This window comes from Quercus robur, chromosome 4, assembly GCF_932294415.1.
Source record: "Quercus robur chromosome 4, dhQueRobu3.1, whole genome shotgun sequence".
In the NCBI taxonomy this organism is placed as follows: domain Eukaryota; kingdom Viridiplantae; phylum Streptophyta; class Magnoliopsida; order Fagales; family Fagaceae; genus Quercus; species Quercus robur.
Genome location: NC_065537.1, coordinates 77,420,901 through 77,441,190, shown reverse-complemented (window position 1 = coordinate 77,441,190; position 20,290 = coordinate 77,420,901). Strand labels below are relative to the sequence as shown.

General features: G+C 32.5%; 1 protein-coding gene and 1 pseudogene across 1 annotated transcript; one reads left to right on the top strand and one right to left on the bottom strand.

The window, feature by feature from the left end:
- Positions 1 to 296: 296 nt before the first annotated feature.
- On the top strand, positions 297 to 2,654 carry LOC126722651 (acyl-CoA--sterol O-acyltransferase 1-like; annotated as a pseudogene).
- Positions 2,655 to 9,698: 7,044 nt separating this feature from the next.
- On the bottom strand, positions 9,699 to 15,895 carry LOC126723807 (serine carboxypeptidase-like 40). The gene is made up of 7 exons (XM_050427604.1): positions 15,353 to 15,895; positions 13,691 to 13,798; positions 13,254 to 13,528; positions 11,586 to 11,846; positions 10,883 to 11,094; positions 10,265 to 10,370; positions 9,699 to 10,099 (listed from the first exon to the last, which is right to left on the bottom strand). The coding sequence occupies exons 1-7, from the start codon at positions 15,738 to 15,740 to the stop codon at positions 9,944 to 9,946; spliced, it is 1,506 nt and encodes a 501-aa protein (XP_050283561.1). The 5' UTR covers positions 15,741 to 15,895; the 3' UTR covers positions 9,699 to 9,943.
- Positions 15,896 to 20,290: the final 4,395 nt, after the last annotated feature.

The window sequence follows — 20,290 nt, the reverse complement described above, 5'->3', positions numbered from 1 at the left end:
TGGCTGGGTTGGGTTGAATTTGGTTATATTGTCTTTGGGTTAAATGGGGTTCAATGGGTTTTTAGTTAAAACCCAATAATCACTGGATCTAATTGGGTTGATACCCATTTAACCCAACTAATAATTGGGTGAGTTTGGGTTCAATTAGAGTGGATGGGTTTGGGTGGGCAAATGGGTTTGGGTTTACTTTGCCACCCATGTTTCTTATGTAAATCTTGGGTCTTGAATATCATATTCAACTCTTCCACAAACGTTGCAAAGATCAACAAGAAGCAGAAATAAAAAGATCCAAGAGAACAATGGAGGGTGAGATAAACAACTTCATAAAGGTATGGTTCTCAGTCTTGGTATGTCTTTCTTATTGCTATGCAATTAGTAAGATAGTCTCCAAAGGTCCTTCAAGACTCCTTTGTGTTCTCCCAGTAGTCTGTATCTAGGCCTGTTCAAGATTCTACCAGCACCGACGAAACCGGCCGGCGCCGAACCGATCCGACCGATACAAAGCTTCACCGTAGGTATTCGGAGAGGTGGTCGGTAGTGATTTGGGCATACCGAAGGCGGCCGGTGCGGCGATCGGCGGCCATTTTGCACTCCGACGAGAAACCGCACCGCACCGGTATGTATTTATATTTATATGCTATAATTTATATGTATAGTTACTATAGGTTTCAATATACAAAATGTGTGAAGGTGAGAGCTTGAGAGAGGCAAGGAAGGAAGAAGGAAAAAGAGGAAGAAGGAGAAACGGCGCTGGAGAATGGAGAGAAATAAGAGAGCGTAATAGGAAACGTTGTAGGGTTTGAAAATTTTAACTACAAAATAGCAAAACGACGTCATTCGAACCTGTTATTAATTTTAATATGAGTCTCAAAACGACGTCGTTTTGGTATCAGATTTAAAAAAAAAAAAAAAAAAAAAAAAAAAACTTGAAACGATGTCGTTTCAATTCAAACCCTAAACATATTAGTCCCCATCCCCAGTTGTGTTCAGTTCCCCACCTCTCTCTCTCTCTCTTCTCGTTAGTTTTCCTCACCCAAGCGTCTCTGCCTCTCCTCTCTCTCTCTCCCCTCACTCCTTAGCCTGTAGCCCTTCGCCACTTGTTGTCACTATACTCTGCCGCTTGATGCCATTATTCTTGGAGTTTCACCCTCTCCCCTCCCCTTTTTTGTCCTAGCTAAAGCTCCTCCTTGTAATGCTTTCTGCTCGGATTGTTTATTTTGTTTTCAATAGTTTTGTTTCATCTTTTACGACTCAGGTTTAGTTTAGTTTTTTTTTTTTTTTTTTTTTTTTTTTTTTTTTTTTTTGTGATTTGAAGTGGGATATTTTTTAGAGAGATTGTGAATTTGTTTGTATTTTGTTTGTTTTCTTTCATGTTTGTTTTTTCTTTGGAATATTGGGGTTCTTTCGTGTTTGTTTTCTTTCGTGATTATGTTGTATTTGGATCCTGAGAAAATTGAGGAATTCACCGAACTAACCGCACCAAACCGATATTGTACACCGCACCTCGTGTAGACCGGTTTTACCCCTCCACTGGTTAGGTGCGGTCAAGCACGAGGGAAAACCGCACCCTATAGGTGTGGTGCAAAAAACACTCTCATAACCGGCCGCACCGCACCGTGTACAGGCCTATCTGTATCTTCCTCTTCCTTCCTCTTAGCCTCCATACCATTCATCTTGGAGGCACAGCTACTTTTTTCATTGCTTGGCTTGCCAATTTCAAGCTCTTATTGTTTGCTTTTGGTAAAGGGTCTTTGTGTTCTGACCCATCATTCTCTCTTGGACACTTTGTTGCTCTTGCTGGCCTTCCCATCAAGATCCAACAAAACAGAAGCCCAAAACCATTAGAGAAACCCCAAAACACCCAAAATAAGATAAACCCTTCTCCATTAAAGTCACAGCTAAATGGCCATAATATAATAAACCCACCTCCAAAACAAATGGAGAAACCCAAAAATACTAAAAATAAATCAAACCCATCTCCACCAATTTCACATCTAAATGGCCAAAACAAAGAAAACCCAACTTCCAAACAGACCAAATAAGGCCATATATCCCTTCTTAATTATGCCATTAAGTGTATCCTTATGGTTATTATGTTTCGTGTCTATGACTATGGTGATCAAATCAAATCCATCCAAAGCTCATATTTATCCTTTATTGCTTTCACATATACTTTTCCCTTGAGATCATTCTAGCCATTGCGGCAGCCTTGGCTCAAAAGTCAAACCCTAGTAGGACTAGGGCTAGCACCACAGTTCAATGAGCCATACATGTCCACTTCACTACAAGACTTTTGGAGTAGGAGATGGAATCTCTTGGTTACTAGTATCCTACGTGTCATCGTATACAATCCCACCCGCTGCTCAATGACACATGTCATCGGCCACAAGTGGGCTCCACTACTTGCTGTCTTCACCACATTTGTAGTATTAGGGCTCATGCATGAGCTCATTTTCTACTACATTGGGTGCTTGAGGCCCACATGGGAGATCATGTGCTTCTTTCTCCTACATGGTTTTTGTTTGGTGGTTGAGATTTTCTTGAAGAAGTCATTTTTTACCGTCAGGGGTGGGTGGAGGTTGCCTTGTCTGATTTCGGGGCTGTTGACATTGGGATTCGTGATCATTACCTCATTATGGTTGTTCTTTCCTTAGTTCCTCTGGTCTAAGATTGATAGGGGTTTTGGAGAGTACGCTTTATTTCGCGAGTTTCTAAGTAATGTTACTCATTCGTTTAAGGAATTGTAACTAAGTTTTACCTATGTTCAAAGTAAAAAAGAAACCAAAAAAAAAAAAAATTATGGAAGCAATAATTATCTCATCCACCTTATAAATCCACAGTTTCTAAGAAATCATGAAGAGTGACCAAAATATGAAGTAAAATCCTCAAACATAGGGATATAAGGGATAGGGTTAAAACTCCTTGGAGTTAGTAAATTGCATTGTAGGAGGAAAATTAATGTGGTTGCCACTTGCCAGATATTGTATTTGCAACTCTCAACGAAATGTAGTTTTGAATTTATTGTAATAAATTTTTTTTTATATTCTATGATATATAGGTTTGACTTTTTGACTGAGTTTTGTTATGTGGTAAGTTGCTGTCACACATGATAATAATATGCCAACTTGCCAAGATTCTTTTTTTTTTCTTTTAAATATTTGTGTAACATAGACTAAGTGGTTAATTAGTGTTGTATGCCAGTAATTAATTCTCAGCACTAGTAGAAATTTTAAGGCGAGTTGCATTGCTTTCAATGGGAAATGTAATTTTTTTTAAAAAAATAAAAATAAAATAAAATAAAATTTCAAATGATATTATCTGTAAGACAACTTCTTAGGTTATTTGAATGGGAAATGTGAGCAAGACAAAGTAAATAAAAATTGAGTGCTGATAATGGGTGTTAATGGATTATTTTAAGAAAGTTTTAATATTACTTTCATAGAAGATATAAAAAGCTGTCAAAAAAATTAATTTTTTTTTCTCATAAAAAGCTTCAAAAAATAGTTCCTAAACTAATGTTTTAGGGCATTCGTCAACTTAATTTTCCCATAAAAATTAGAAAAGTGAGTCTCACCTTAAAGTTCTTCAAAATCAAGTACCTAGACTATTCAGCTCCGCTAAGAAAGTTTGTCTCTATTAGATAAATACCACGAACACAACTTTTTTATTTAATATTTTTCAAAATTCATTATTGATGTGGTTGACTAAAAAATAGACACAATTTTTTATATGAACTATTTTTTTCCACCACTCACAGCCAATCATTTAAGTAATTATGAAAAGTATTATGAAAAAATTGTGCACATCATTATTAGTGTAGATCTTTTCATTCTCTCCTCCTGAATGTTGTTGAAATCAAAGCACCCAAATTTAGGTCTTGTAATTAAACAGTATCCTAAGCATTGCACCAAGGGTTGTCCACGGGTCGAGCCGGGTCGAGTTTGTGCCCAACCCAAACTCAACCCGAATGATTCTGGTGGTTGAAAATTTGACCCGAAACTGACCCGACTGATCCGGTCAGATTTTTCGGTTCAGGTTCGTCGATTTCGGGTGGTATCAATTTGGGTCTCAGGTTTCATCGCCAAGGTGAAATCTGGCCAGATCTGGCGAGATTTGGCCGAATCCTTCGAAATCTAGCCTAGATTTTGTTGGATAACGGTGAGATCTTTCCAAATCTCCCCGGATTTGGTCCAAAATTCGTAATATTTCGCCGGAAAGGATGATAGTTTCAGTTCGAGTTAGGTGTCACAGGTTTTGAAACATAAAACCGGCAACCGACCCGTGTGGGGTTGGGTTAGAGAGTTCGGACCCACGTCCAACCGTCGGAGACGTCGGATTGAGTGGCGGTGAATCGGGCTCAGGCGAGTTGGGCGGGTGGCCGAGTGGGTTGGGCAGCCCTAATTGCACCTGATCCTGATCCAAATCATTAACTTCTAATATTTGGCTAGAGCCCACTACGTTATCACATTTAAGGTCCTTTAGAATGTAGTTTTTGCGTTTGGCCTATAAGTCCTATGGACAGCTCGAAACAACTACTTCTTTCATCAGGAAAACAAAACTATCCACCAGTTACTTGACCAGGTTCATCATCTTGCTCAGGAATATTTTTATCTTGCTTATCATATAAAAACCAAACCAGCAAAAACTCTTCAACTGGTTGTTTGGAAACCTCCAACTAACCCATATATTACATTAAATGCAGATGTGGAGTCATTAGAAATAGTAATGGGCACTGGATAAAAGGATTTTCTATTAATCTAGGAATTGCAAAAAAATAACCTCGCTGATTTTTGTTGTTCATTATGGACTTAATCTAGCATTGGAAATTAGGTTATAAATATGTTAATTTGAAATAATTGATTCACAAACACTTACTGGACTAACATCTAATGGTGTACTTACACCAGACATTGCTATTTTGGTTTTGGACTGTAAGAGTTTGATGGTTCACAATTAGAACATCCACCTCGAGTATGTTTTTTGTGAAGCCAATAGTTGTGTGGATGGACCAGTGAAAAAGGGGCCACAAACAAGAGAAAAATACGGAAGAATATGATAGTTGTCCCTATTTTGTGTACCAATGTTATATATGGGACTTAATGTATCTGGAATCCCCACGGGAATATCCTACAAATGCTCTGTATGTGTAAACAATTTACTTAATTAAATAAACCTTCCCTTTTCGACCAAAAAAGAAAGAAAAAAATATTTAAGAAAATTATACATAATAGGTCTGGTGTCTAGAGCTTATATCCTCAAACATGTTCATCTTTATTATTCATTTTATCACCCATGAACCCAAAAAAGTGAGAGAGGATTTTTCTATATATATTTTATCTTATTTTTATTTTTTTGCCCATTATTTTCTTTTCAGTTTATTATAAGTAATTCTGAATATCTTCTTTGTGAATTTTTCATTTTGTATAGATTTTTTTTTTTGGAAATATTACCCTTCTTTGTTTCCTGTGTATCACAAATAATTAGCAATGGATAATTAAACCTGGCCCATCAATCATAAACTGAGGCCTACATGAGTTGGGTGTAGTCACTATGGGCCCATTAATGAGACTAGAAAATAAAGCGAATAATGGCCAAGCTATGGTCTAATTCTCTAACTCTTTCATCGGCCAATTTGGCCCAAAAGCAACTTTCTTAGTGTAAAGGAAGAAAATCGAATATTTGTGTCGGTGGGGGGAAAAAACCATCCCAGTTGTCTTTTTCTTGTTCATTAGTGGGAAAAGGATAATCTTGTTTTTCACACGGAGATGATCTATTTGAGAATTTAGGAATTTAAAAGTGAAATATAATATTTTTATTTAAAAGTTAAAGTTCGATTTCATTCTTTATTCGATGAAAATATGATTTAAATTTACCTAATTTCTAATCAAATTAAATTAAATATAAATTAAAACTTGTAAAAAGCAAATCATATGATATCTTTCGTGATGTTCTATATCAATAATTTGAACACCACATCCTCTTTTTCATTATCTACTTATTAATAAATAAATAAATTTGAAAAATCAATCAATTGACCAAAAACAATAAAACATGTGGATGGCATTACAAAACATAGGTTACCACTAGCTTCATTGCCATTGACCCATCATATCAAACTCTTAAATCTTAACCATGCACAACCTCCTACAACTTTTTAAATTGAACCCTAACCTCCATAAAACTATCATCCACAAACCGAATCCACCCCCAATTAATAATCCAAACCTCTTATTCTTATATGGCATTAGTCCATTATTAGTTTGACATGCTGAGCTCTTTGTTAACTCATCATGTTATAATATAAAGCCCAATTGGTCTTAGGTTTATTGTACTTTGCCTGTACTACACTCATATGTCTTCCTATATAAATGCAATCTCTTATATAATTTTTGATCGAAATTCATGTACGAGTGAAGTTCTACATTAAATAAAAATTACAAGAAAGAGGTGTTGTCTTCCTCATAACTAAAATTTTTTTTTTCCAAGTCTATCATAGTTATAGTTTAATACGAAGTGTCAAATTTTATGGTAGGGGAGTGCAAAAAACCGATGAACCGAACAAACCGACCGAAACGTTGCCAAATTTTCGGTTCGGTTTCGGTTTCGGTGCTGGATTTTTCATCCGAAACCGAACCGAACCGACCGAATATATATATATATATATATATATATATTTATGTAACTCTATTACATTACTGATAATTGGCTTAGTGGTACGCTACTTTGTGCTTTTGCTAGTGATCCCAGGTTCGAGCCTCCGCGTGGGGGCTTTTGGTTTTTTGCTATTTAATTTTTTAAAACCCTAAGCCTGTGATAAATACGGAAATACCCCTCCCCCTCTTTTATTCTTTTCTCTTATTTTCTTCCGTTCAGCCGCCCCCTTCCCCAACTCTTTCTCTCAATTTTTTTTCTTCAGTTCAGCCCTCAGTCCTCTTCTCTCACCGCTCCACGCCTCCACACGTCGGCCTTCCTGCACCAGCCTCCACACGCTGGCCTTCCTACGCCGGCCTCCACACGTTGGTCTCCACACGCCGGGCTCCCTACGCCGGCTAATCTTTTCATTTTCACGGAGTCACGGTGACCCCCTCTCTCTCTTTAATTTCTCCATAGTTTCCTCTCTCTTTTTTATATTCTGCCATTCTGGGTTTGTTTAATATTGAATCAAAGCTATTTTTTCAATTTTTATGTGCAAAGAGAGTTAGGGTTTTGAAAAAACCCATGTGCTTGGTTGTTTATTTTTTCAATTTCTTCTCTCTTTTTTTTATGTTCTGGGTTTGTTTAATATTGAATCAATGCTATTTTTTCAATTTTTATATGCAAAGAAAGTTAGGGTTTTGAAAAAACCCATGTGCTTGGTTGTTTATTTTTTCAATTTCTTCTCTCTTTTTTATATTCTGGGTTTTTTTTTTTTTTCTTTGTTTGCTTTCTTAGAAAATAAATGATGAGGAACCGAAACCGACCGAAACTGAAACAAACCAAAACCGACAGTTTTTCAACTATTTCGGTCGGTTTCGGATGAGACTTTTAAAAACCGAAAATTTCGGTTTCGGTTGGCCGGATAAAGAAATAACCGACCGAACTGAACCAATTACAGCCCTATTTTATGGTAAATACATTTCCTTTAGAAAGAAAACATAATAAAGTAATGCCACTTTTTTGCTAAGTAATAACGTAATGTCAGTTATTAGCCAAATAAAGACACTAAACATGGTCCAATCCAATCCTATTATCTATTTGCAAGGCTTCCAGTTTAATATTCAAATTTCAAAACATAAAAATAATAAAATAAAATAAAAAAAGTTGTAATGGCTTTTATGGGCATGGTACAAATTTGGGCCAAATGTGGGCTCGTAATAATGGGCCCAATGGCCGGTGCACAAATCACACGATTGTGTCAAGGTAGGCCCATATAAAAAACGTTTGCCAATTCAGAAGATTTGCCAAGTGCATGTAAAATTTTATTAATTAAACTGGGCCGCAAATAATTAAACTGTGGAGGTGAAAGATTCACCCAGCCAAATTTTGCCCTTCTTGGGTTAAACCTTAATCTTTAATCTCCATCGAGAGGGAGAGACTAGAGAGATTATTTTTTGATTATGAGAGAGAGTATTAAATTGGAGGACAATTTAGTCATTTTTTTTATGAGCTAGACACTAGCTAAAAGTAGCGTCAAAGGTCACATGCATAATTTCTCCGTCAAAGTTAACCTCTAAAATAGACGGCAAGAGGTACATTATAACAAAAATCTCAAATTAGAGAGTTACTCATTCAGATTTATATTAACCTCTTTCCCTATGAATAGTTGAGACTTTTTTTTTTTTTTTATTGAGTTTTTCAACCTATAGCGTCCGCTCCTAGTTCTTTATCATCAGACCAAGACACCAATCGGTTTTTGGTGTATCTCTTATTCAACTATCAAAGACTTTACCAGTTAAGCTAATTGGAATTCACATGAATAGTTGAGACTTGAGACAAAGAAAAGAAGAAAAAAAAAAAATGTATATCTAAAAAACAAAAAGATTAAAGTAGTAGTAATGGCCTAATCTCAGCAATTATGGCTTCCGCGAGGTTAATCCCCGATGGTCCGTTGCAAATATTTTGAAGATCCAACTAAATTTTTGGCCCAAATCTTAGTTAAATGGGCTGCATTTTGTGAAGCTATGGGCCTGCTTCCATCTTCTCTATTCCTATCTTGTATATAAATTCATGTTATTCAGCCCATAAATTTTTGGACTTTTACTTATGCACGAAGATCCAAAAGATTTTTTGGCCCACAACTTAGTTAAATGGGTTGCATTTTGTAATTATGGGCCTGCTTCCAACTTTTCCATTCCTATCTAGTATATAAATGTTATTCAGCAACAACCAAAAAAAAAAAACTCAATTTCAAATTTTCATCATGCTTAAGATGGTGAAGGGGAAGAGGTTTGATAGACTTCTAAATAAACATGCATTACATTATTTAAGTGTTACGAGGATGAAAGGTGCTTTGCTTAGGTTTTTCACATTTGGGATAGTTTTGTATTCCGAACCTTCCTTTTTTTTTTTTTTTTTTTTTTGAGAATCCCTCCAAAGATTTTATAACTTAGAAAAGTGGCTTATCAGCCAAAACAAGAGTACTAATGTCTAGAGGAATAGACTTCGTCCCGATAGAGAAAGAAGAATAAAATCTAACTCTCTTTGCCAAGGTAACAGCAACATAATTACCTTGCCTATAGGTATGAGAGAAACTAAAACTCCTATGGGAGCTTACATAAGATATAGTATCTTTAACTAAGTGACTAAAAGTAGAATGAAATGGAATGAGTGTTCCGAACTTGTTAGTGGATGAGTAATTAATACCCATCTAAAATGGGAATTTTGTACCACAATAACTTAAAACTGTGAGCATTTATATATTTCTAGGAGGTGTAGCATGTAAAGTACATTCAATTTATTATTTTCATTGATTGATAACTTGTAACTCCATACTATATAATTGTTCAACTTAATCATCATTTGATTTCTCCTTCTGTGCTGAACTTGAAAAGTACCATATAATGGCAAATTAAAACCCCTTGATTAACAAGTTGTTATTACAATGAAATTTGTTTTAGTAAAGGGCAATAGACATGTTGATTGTCCCATGCTTTTTAATATAAGCAACATATTTATAAATAAATCATATATAGGTGCATCTACTGCCTTTTGAATCCACATTTACAATCCCAATTTCACTGTTGTATGGAAAGTATTATTAATTGAACTCAACATGATTGGATTTGTTGAGGGAAAAAATCAAAATCAAAATAGAATTGTGCTTTGCTCTGAATCAGAATAGCAACTTGCTATTTTACTTATGGTTATTGAAAACAATCAGATAAAAAAGTTAGTTGGCACTAGAATTGCAAAGCTGAACCCTAGAACAGATCAATGATATGGCCAACTAAGAGACTAAAAGAAATTAGGATGACCTAGAATAAGGAAGAGGTTTGCCACTAAGGAAGTGACTGATCAAAGAAAGTGCTCTCAGTGGCTGGTAGCTTGGCACTTGATGCCCTGCCCCTCTTACAGTTGCAAATGTTAGGTCTCCCTTATACTTTTGTGCATACCCACCAACCTATAACACCAACAACAACAAAATTATTTAAAAAATGTACATATATGGTAATTCTTTTAGAAGTAAAAAAGATGTATGAAAATACCCGAGATAAAAATGATAGGTAAAACAATAAGTCTTGAGTCACAACGTCATTAGAAAGTACTCTAGGAAAAATAAAGTTACCTCTCGGTCCACGAACCACGGATACCATGCAGTCTCTACAGGAAGCATCATTTTGTTTAAAGAGTACTTTGTTGAAGTAACAGGAACCCTTCCATCAATATCACCGCTGCATTTCACCAAACAAAGACTCATTTCAAATTTGAAAAAAAATTTAACTATCATATATTGATAGGATAATGAATTGAAGTTATAATCCACAATTCTTCTTTTGACCTTTAGGTGAAGTAAGCTAAATCATAAATAACCTCTTTTTCTATTAGGGTGGGGTAAGCACTGAAGAATACCAGTTAGAATTAATGTTAAGAATTCAAATCAGAAGTCCTTTAGTATTTTATTACACCAATCAAGCTGATGATTATCTAGTAATTAAATGGATTCAATAGGATTTGATTGCTTCCAGTATTATGTGGTACATAACCTTTTTATTTCCTTTAAATTCTAAGTAGTGGGAGTTATCAAGTAGGTAGAGAACTTTGTTATCCAAGCAACCATGAACCATGTAATTATCCATAAACGAATTGACAATGATAATAATTTAAGGGTTCAATTAAGGGTTGCCTTTAAATTTTTTCATTCCCTTAAGTCATTAACCATGCCAATTAAAGATGATACTCTTACCTGAAAACCCACACTCGAATGCCATTGGCCATGAATTCTCTCAAAAGGGGAATGATGGTTGATGGGCTATCTATCCATTTTCCAATGACTTCACTGCATGGTTCCCAGTCATGTGTGAGTTTAGTAACATTGGCATGCATGGCTTCTTGAACATCAGGCCGATTCAGATAAGCATACACGTAGTAATCACTACATGGATCAATATCCAATATCTGCACACAAAAAAACAATAGAACAATTTATTTCAAATTATTAAGAGCAAATTAACATTCATATAATTTCATTATATAAATGAGCCCCTCCTTTTAAAAAATTTAACTTCCAACTTCTAAGATTCATGCAACATGAACAGTGGTTGAAGAAAATTATTTTCCTAAACTACTTATTAAGCTAAAAGCATAGTGTTTGTTAAAAATTGAAGTTCTAATGGATCTTAGAAATCATGCGCTTTCTAAAGGAAGTAAAAATTACAAAACTTACAAGAACATGTTAAAGATATTATGGTCTAAGAGATCCAAACTTATTACAGACCCATATACTTGTACTACAATCTACAGCAAAGATTAGAGTTATCTCGCTTATTCTGTAACGGAGTATATGGACTTATAATAAGTTTGGCCCTCTTAAACACAATACATTACAGTCCTCAACAATCAACAGAAATTTTCATTATCAAAAAAAAAAAAAAAAAAAAAAAACTTACAGAGGCTTTCTTGGGTTGAACTGTGAGATTGGAATTGTGGCACAAGGGACCATAAATGTTATAGATATCAATAGGGTCCAAAGATATTGAGGCTGAATTATAGCCTTCATTGCACTGACTAGACGGTTTGGTTGCATTGGGTGAGAAATCACAATACTTTTGTATTTTGTTGTTAGCTTCGTCGGAAATGATAACATGGGTGGCAAGGTAATCATACATTCCCTTTTCGTCAGTGTCATCATTAATCACTGCATTTCCAATCTGCATATATAATGAACAATAAATCAATGAGATGCATAAACATTGAAATAACACAATCTATTGTGGACTATAGAATATAAATATTAAAGGGAATGAGAGCAAGACTGAGATGCTATTTTTGTTTTTACATTTTTTTTAATCTTTAATCTATATGCATGACTAACTCAACCTCTCCATTTCATAGCATTTATTTATAACTTTACTAACTTATTAAGATTTTTTTTTATTAAAAAAAACGATAAAAGAATACTTAAAACATTTTTGTAACAAAATTTATAATTGTAGAAATTTTGTGCCTACTTGTATAACAATAGCTTAAAGGGGATTACTTTTTCTTTTTCTTTTTTTCCTTCCCTTCTTACTTTAGTTAATATTTTGAACCTAATTTTCCCCACAACCCTTCCCAGGAAAACATGACCATCATCATGAATTAATAGTTATAATTCTACTATTTAAAATATCGTTTCCTACAGCTTACTTTTATTTTTTTATTTTTTATTTTTTTGAGTCTACAGCTTACTTTTATTCATAAAATTGTACTTAGAAAAAAAAATCAAAAAAAAAAAAAAAAAATTGTACGTAGAAAAATAAGGTCTTAAAAATATATGCATAAACAAATGATTTAAATAAAATAATAACAATAACCAAACAAGCATTTAATCGTGATAAACAGCTAACAAATTTAACAGTACCCAAAGTGGGTAATGGGCCGAATGTGGCTCAGATGGTCCATAGAGTGGTCCAATTCATATAATAAATTAACCTAATTTGTGACCCAATAATGATGGCCGAAATCATGAGAAACTATAGAGCTAACACGAAAGTTGGGAAACAATCAATTATTCTAGGCCATTGGACCAGTCCATACACTGTAAATGTTTTTGTACTTGTGAGGTATTAGTACTACTTCTAAATATAGATAATAAAATTCTATTCAATTATAATAAATTTGTATGTATACCTTTGAATTGTGACACTTATTTATTTTTTTTTTTAATCTAATAGTTGATTAAATTATTGTAGTCCTGAATATCATTACACCATGTAAATCAAACCAAACTTTTGTGAGCCATATATGATCATTTAGAAAAAAATATGTTATTTTTATATAGATTATTGTTTTAAGTCATGTTTTTCTTTTCCCATTGTAGTACAAAAAATGAAATTGTGCTTTGCATGTTTTTCACTGTTGACCTTTCTTTCTTTGGTGATCATGGATTTCTTAGTTCATTCAAAGTGGAAGTTCATTGAGTTGGACCCACTGTCATCACCATTTTTCTTCACCATCATGAAAATTATAGGAGAAAAAAACAAAAGGCAAAGAAACATGGTGTAACTTCTAAGATTCAATCATCCTCGTTGTAAAGCACAAGCATATATTTTTGGGGGAGAGAGAGAGAGACTTACAATGATTCCTTTGAGGTTGATAAGGGTCTTGTTAGCCTTTTTATTATGTTGAAGAATGGTATGAGCAAGTTGAGGAACATAATGCCCAGCATAACTTTCTCCAGAAATATAAAAATCTCTATTCTTGTATTCAGGAAATCTTTCTAGCCAGTTAATCACAAACCAATAACTGTCTAAAGCAGTTCTACTATCTCCACTCGTATTATAATCCGATGTTCTATTTGAGTATGAAAATCCTACCCCAGCAGGAGACTCAAGAAATAAAATATTTGCAGCTGAAAAAAAAAAATTGAGCTTTCAGATTTGACCAAAGAATGAAAATTAAAATTCTAACTTCTTGTTAGGGCATAATAATAGCAATATAGTTGAATAAGAGATTTTACTTTCAATCTCCGTCTACACCAAAAAAACCTAATATTGTTATAAGATAACTATACCTTTATTCCATGCAAATTCATTTGTAAAAAGTGTTTTGCCATCACTGAGTACACGAAATGGTCCGAGCTCTTGCATTGCTCCATAAGCAAGAGATGAACAACCTGGGCCTGTGGAGAAATTAAACAAGGTTTAATCACCATATTAAAACATAGAATTAACTTCTTCTTTTTATTTTTGAACCAAAACTTAGTAATAACAAGGTTTCACATTCTATAGAGTATAGATGTAGATAAAATTTCTTTTTTTAGAAAGTAGATGCAGATAACATGTAGATAACATGTTATTAATTTGATATAATTATATCTTGTCAAATATATATTAATATATTTATCAATCTCAAAGTTTTGGGATTATTGTTGTCGTGGTCAAATATAATAAACTTATAGCACTTTTTTTTACATGTCTATTTAAATTCATTAAATATATTCAAAACACTAATATATTAATAATCCCAATGACAAATCCTCTTTTTATATGATAATAGCTTGCTTTAGGAGCAATTGACAATAGGTGAAAGTAAAAGTTTATTGGGTAGCCATACTTTTTTAAATGAGGAAGAGCAAATGGGCAATAGCCGCAATAACCTTGTTAAAAAAAAAAAAATTTTAAAATTTATATCTGAATTTAAAGAGGTGATGATACTATAACTTAAAATGCATGCTAAGCTTGACTATTCTAGAGTAAAAGAATGATAAATTAATTTATTAAACCATACATCCATATGTAGTTTTTAATATTTTCTTTATTTTAAATTACAATTTGCAAGATAAAAATATACAACACTCTCGCCGAGAAATCCTCCAGAAGAGCGAGTTTTGGGATTTGATTTGCGGAGCTTCCACAAAAGGCAGTGGCACAAATGCCACCTGAGCAACATATATATATATATATATATATATATATATATATATATATATATTTATTTAAAAATAATAATACTTTTTTTTAGAATATTTTTTAAATAATAATTGAGCAAGAGGGGTTGAAATGTCTTTCAATAAGAGTGTGACGATTATAGGTATTTATAATAACAATAATACATATAGGCAAATTTTTTAGGTGGAATTTTTTTTTCCAATCAAGATTTTGGAAATAAATCATTATAAATATTATAGTTATATATACACCTCAATTACAACTTCTCATCTTCATAGTATTAATAATATAGTTATAAATCGGCAAAGAAGCCACTAATCATTCACATTTTTTTCATTGAAGAGTAATCATTCACATTTTTGTACAGTAACACACATAATATTGTTGAAAATGTTCTTTTAATAATGATACCTCCCAACCTATTATAGGTACTATCATGCAAAGGTATGGCCTCACTTCAAAGAGAGAAAGAGTCCCAAAGAAAGAGGGTGTAACCACCACATAACTAATGATGAATTTTTCAAGAATTCTAGTTCAGGTTCTTATGGCTTTTTTATGGGATATTTTCATACATTCCTATCCAAACCATCTCTGGCTGTCTCCCTCTAAAGGAAACAAAAATGAAAAGAAATGAGAAAAAGTCCAAAACCATAGCCAAATAATCAAAGAAAAAAGCCAAAAGGATAAGAAGACTCTGCATTATACAAACAACCTACATTATTTGTGCTTGGCTAGTAACAATTATGACCAGTTTGGAGTGATTGATAGAATAGATGAAAGTTTACCTCCATTGAGCCAAAGAAGAAGAGGCAAATCCTTAGAATTCTCAGCTTCTGTAAGATAGTAATAAAGTGCACGACCAGCTTCTTTATTCACTGTAACATAGCCACCATATTGAGAGAAATTCACTTGGGGTTGTCCAGGCAATCTCACAATCCTATCTTTGTCCTTCAAACCCACTTCAACAGGAACATGATTATCGACCTTATCGGCTTCATCGACAACATTACTTACCTCGAAAGGACTAGTGTCCACACCCAAACTTTCCTTCAACTTTGGCTTGAAAAGAAAATCTAGATTCTTTCCTACCTTACCAACGCTTCCATGAGTTTGAGCCAAAAGGCCTGAAACACTGAAAAAGAATAGAACCCAACCAATGGTTTTACTGCCCATTGAAACTGACAGAGAGAGAAAGAAAACAATGGAAATGGATGAAGGAGAAAGGTAGTAGGTTTGAATATTGGATCCAAGCTAGTTATATATATATAGTAGAGTCGAAGAAAGATAGATTGTTTAATTTAGACGGGTACGTTTCAACTAGCATGAAAGGTTAAAAATGCAAAGAGATCTTCTTCTTCTTTTTTTTTGTCACAATGATAATATATGTGGACCAAATTGCTAGTGAATTGTTTGTTGCCATGTGGTTAATGTTGAGACACTGGTTTATCATATAAATATAGTGTTTGTTCGAACTTTCCTCTACATCTAAAGGCTGTTAATTAGTAAAATTCGGGATTATTTCTTTGACCAAACCGTGAGAATCGGAATTTTGTGCTATATTTAAACTGCAATATATGTTTCCATCTGCCAATTTGTCAATATTACAGAGAAGCTGCAGGCTCAAATTTAAGATGTTTGGGTGTATTTTGTTGATATTTTTGGACAGATTCAGTTTTAGAAATAACAAAAAAATAAATAAATAAAGGAAATAAATAAAATCCCTTTGTAGTTTTACTTTAAAATCCAAAAATCCTGGGTAAATTTTGTTGATCTTTTGGACAGATTCATTTTTATAAATAAAAAAAATAAAAAAGGAAACAGACAAAATCTTGTAGGATTCTTACTTTAAAATCCAAAATCCTTTGAAAGTTTGAGTGTAACTTAATCCCACATAATATTGTTTGTTAATTAGATAATGCATAAACTTCCTACGATTTTTAAATTAAAACAAAGTTCCGGTGGCATTTTTTTTTATATGAAAATACAACTCTAAATATAAACATGTATTATCGTGTGAGTAATTCACATGAGGATTAAGTTACACTTAAAACATGGATAGATTTTGTGTTTTAGGGAGAAACCACAAATATTTTTGTGTATTTTTCCTTCAATTTATTAAAAAATAGTGCATTAAAATATTAAATGTGTCTTAACTTGTCTTAGTCAGCTGAACTCAGAAAATTAGTTAACAAGTCCATTTTATATTATCATTTAATGAAATAATGACCCAAAAAAAAAAGTATCACTGGTGGAATCGTTTGGTGAGCAATAAGACAATGAAATAAGATAAATTTTCCTTTTTGGTTTTTACTAAGTTTAATGATATTGTAAATTTCACTATCTGGCTGCAATGCTGTAATTTGCTGTCATTATTTCTTGTGATAATCCTTCATTGCTTTCTTGATACTAAAAAACAAAACTAGATTACAAGTTACATCCTTTAAATTTTGAGTTATTTTGATTTTGTTCCCTTGTGTAAAGTTCTGAATATTTTTCCCTACTTGCATTCATGCTCTTTAAAAACCGCATAATCTCCAAAATAGTAGCCATGAATGAAATAAGTAAAAAGGAAAAAAAAAATCTAAAAACTAAATTATATGGATTAATAAATAAATAAGTAATTGTCATTGTGGCTTCAATAGGGCTTAAAAACAACATAATTTTGTAAATTTTCGTCATTTTGAGTTTATGTGATATTTAATGACCACCTTATCAATTGACATAGAGAATAAGGATGAAATTCAAAAGAATCAAAACACTACAATGTTAGGGATGAAAACCTAAAATTTTAAATTTAAGGAGGTGAAATGGAAATGAGATTGAACTTAGGGTGTAACTAAAAATTTTAACTTAAAAATAATAAATTACTTTACTAAATTATACATGCATGCATTTGCAAAAGCCAAGGACAGAAAAGTTTGATCCAATGTACTATAGGACTTTCTGGATGGCCCTTGATTTGCTCTTGTCTGAATGGATTTTTCATTTTTCCATTCATTGTTATTCAATAATTGTGTAGTTTAATGTGAGGCGCGAACTGATATCATATACAAACAACAGCCTATTTTATATAATTGATAGCCATTTATAGTTTTTTTTTTTTTTTCTTTTCTTTTTTGTGCTGTTGAAAATACATTACTTTGAATAGACCCCACTTCTATAGACATGAAGAGAAATGCAAGGCAAGAATGCACATGTAGTGTGAGCCCTACTTTGAGATTCCAAAATCCAAATATCTTCTAGAGTAGCCAACATGGTATTAGTATTATGTAATATGTAATTGCCTAATAGAGCCATTTAGATAGAACTATATAGTTTAGTTCTATCTAAATGGTTCTATTAGGCAATTATTTTTTCTTTTCCCATAACAATATTTAAAAAATAATTCATAAACCAATACTCTTAGGATATCCATTAACTTTTTCCTAAAAATAATACTCATGAAATACAATTGAGGTGTATTCTACCCTAATAAGTACAAGATCCACCCAAGATAAGAATTACTAACTTTTTTTAACAATCTATTAAAGATGACTTATTATAACTAGTATGTACTCCTCGAATACAACTGAGTTGTACTCCATCCTAATACATACAAGCCACCAAATATAAGAATGGACTTTCTTCCAAACCTATTAAAAATGACTTATTATAATTGGTACATAATAAAAATAGTACTCATGGACTATATTTGTTGTGTATTCTATGCACCCTAATATATACAAGCCACCTAATATAAGAATTAACTTTTTTTTTCAAAACCTATTAAAAATGACTTATTATAATTGGTACATAATAAAAATAGTACTTCTATAACACAATTGAGGAGTATCTCACCCTAATAAACACAACCCATTTAACATAAGAATGAACTTTCTCAAACTATTAAAGAGAGAACTTACTTTTTATGTACATAATAAAAATAGCATGTGTTCACCCCTAATAATAGTTTACTTTTTATATATATTTTTTTTGAGCTTATATCATATTTGTTTTTATTAAACTTACTTTTTATGTACATAATAAAAATAGCATGTGTTCACCCCAAATAATAGTTTACTTTTTATATATATTTTTTTGAGCTTATATCATATTTGTTTTTATTAAATAATTTGTATTTATTGTTGTGGAATATCATATCACAATACTTCATGAAGCAAAGATATATGTGAAGGTAAGCAAAAGATAAATAAATTACTTGTCAAGAGGGACTGTGATGCAATGATTGAACTGTGGGGCAGTTGTGAAGGACCTTTTTGTATTGGTCATTTGAATTAGATTAACAGAATAAGACCAATGGATAGCGATTCCTTTGGAGGATAGTTTGGTTGGGAAAACATTTTCTTTGAAGATTTCTCATATGATTCCCATAGAATTGAGAAGGTTCCAAAAGTTCTCTGATTGGGATTTAAAGTTGTTTCCGTTGTGAAACTAATGGTCTGTATGGGCATGAACAAAAAGGAGAGGAAAAACAAAAACAACAGCAATAACAAGATTAGGAAAAAAAAAAGTAATAGTATGAGACAAAAGAAAACTAATATAAGGTATGGGTGATTGGGAGAACAGTTAGAACATCCAGTTGATGAGGTTGCACACGACTCTAAGATGATGATGTTTTGATTATTGCATTCAATGTTAACCAAAAAAAAAAAGATTATTGCATTCAATGAATAGGACTTGTCTTTAGAGAAAAAGGACATGTAACATTTAAGTACATATATATAGGGATAAAAACAATAGTTTTTATTTTATTTATGATGTTTACATATTTGTATTGTAGTCTAAAATATTGATTCATTCAGTTTTCACTATCCATAATGCATCTATGTGTCCAGAAAAAGGAAAACACTTATATAAAAAAATAATGTCTTAGTCTTTTGATTAGATTATTTTATTTTTTATTCATAATACACCATGGAACCACTTGTAAAACATCCAAATAGTTTGATTGAGATTCAACATATTGAAATGAGTAATTCTAGTATCACATAAAAAATCATAACTTTTATCACAACTATCTTACCTGACAAGCTGTGATTGACTATCTGTCACTTTCATATGGACCAATTACTTTTTATTCATCATTCACAGTTTGTCACGTAAACAATTGTGGCAAGAGTTTTGCATTTTTTTTGTGTTACTAGATTTTTTTTTTTTTTTTTTTTTTTTTTTTTTTTTTTTTGGTATTGAAATATGTTGCAGAGTAACTTTTCTAAATCAGACTATTTCACTTTTTACCTGGGAACAACAACAAACAGATAGAACAAGGCCAGAAATTAGGATTTAGGAATGAAAATTGGCAATGAGTTGTTCTGGGGCTGGATTAATTCAAGCCCAAATCCAATTAATTGGGTAAAGTTTGGGGGTGGGGAATAGAGAGCCCATTATGAGGGCCCAAGAAGTTTGGTGGGCTTGGATCTATTGTGACCAATAATATTATGACCAGCAAGCAGCATCAGCATCTTTATGCTTTTTTTTTAGCCCAGCTCGTCTCTGTGGAGTGTTGGACTTTACTTTTCATTTTCGTCATCTCCTTTCTTTTTCTTTTTTCTTTTTTTTTTCTTTTTTTCAATTAAATTCTTACAAGTTCTATACATTATTATATGACTAATATTACTAAAAATTTTATAAATTACAACATTTTATTTTTTTACTATTAACAACTTACTAACTTTTAAAATCATAAAAAAAATAAATCGTGTTCATAATAATAATAATGAAAA

Bases quoted from the DNA above. Each gene is read 5' to 3' on its own strand.
- LOC126723807 (XM_050427604.1), bottom strand. From the start codon at position 15,740: ATGGGCAGTAAAACCATTGGTTGGGTTCTATTCTTTTTCAGTGTTTCA. The intron at 13,529-13,690 runs GTATAGTTATCT...TTTTTTTTTCAG, and splicing joins TGAATTTGCATGGAATAAAG to CTGCAAATATTTTATTTCTT. The intron at 10,371-10,882 runs GTAAGAGTATCA...GGTGAAATGCAG, and splicing joins ATTCGAGTGTGGGTTTTCAG to CGGTGATATTGATGGAAGGG.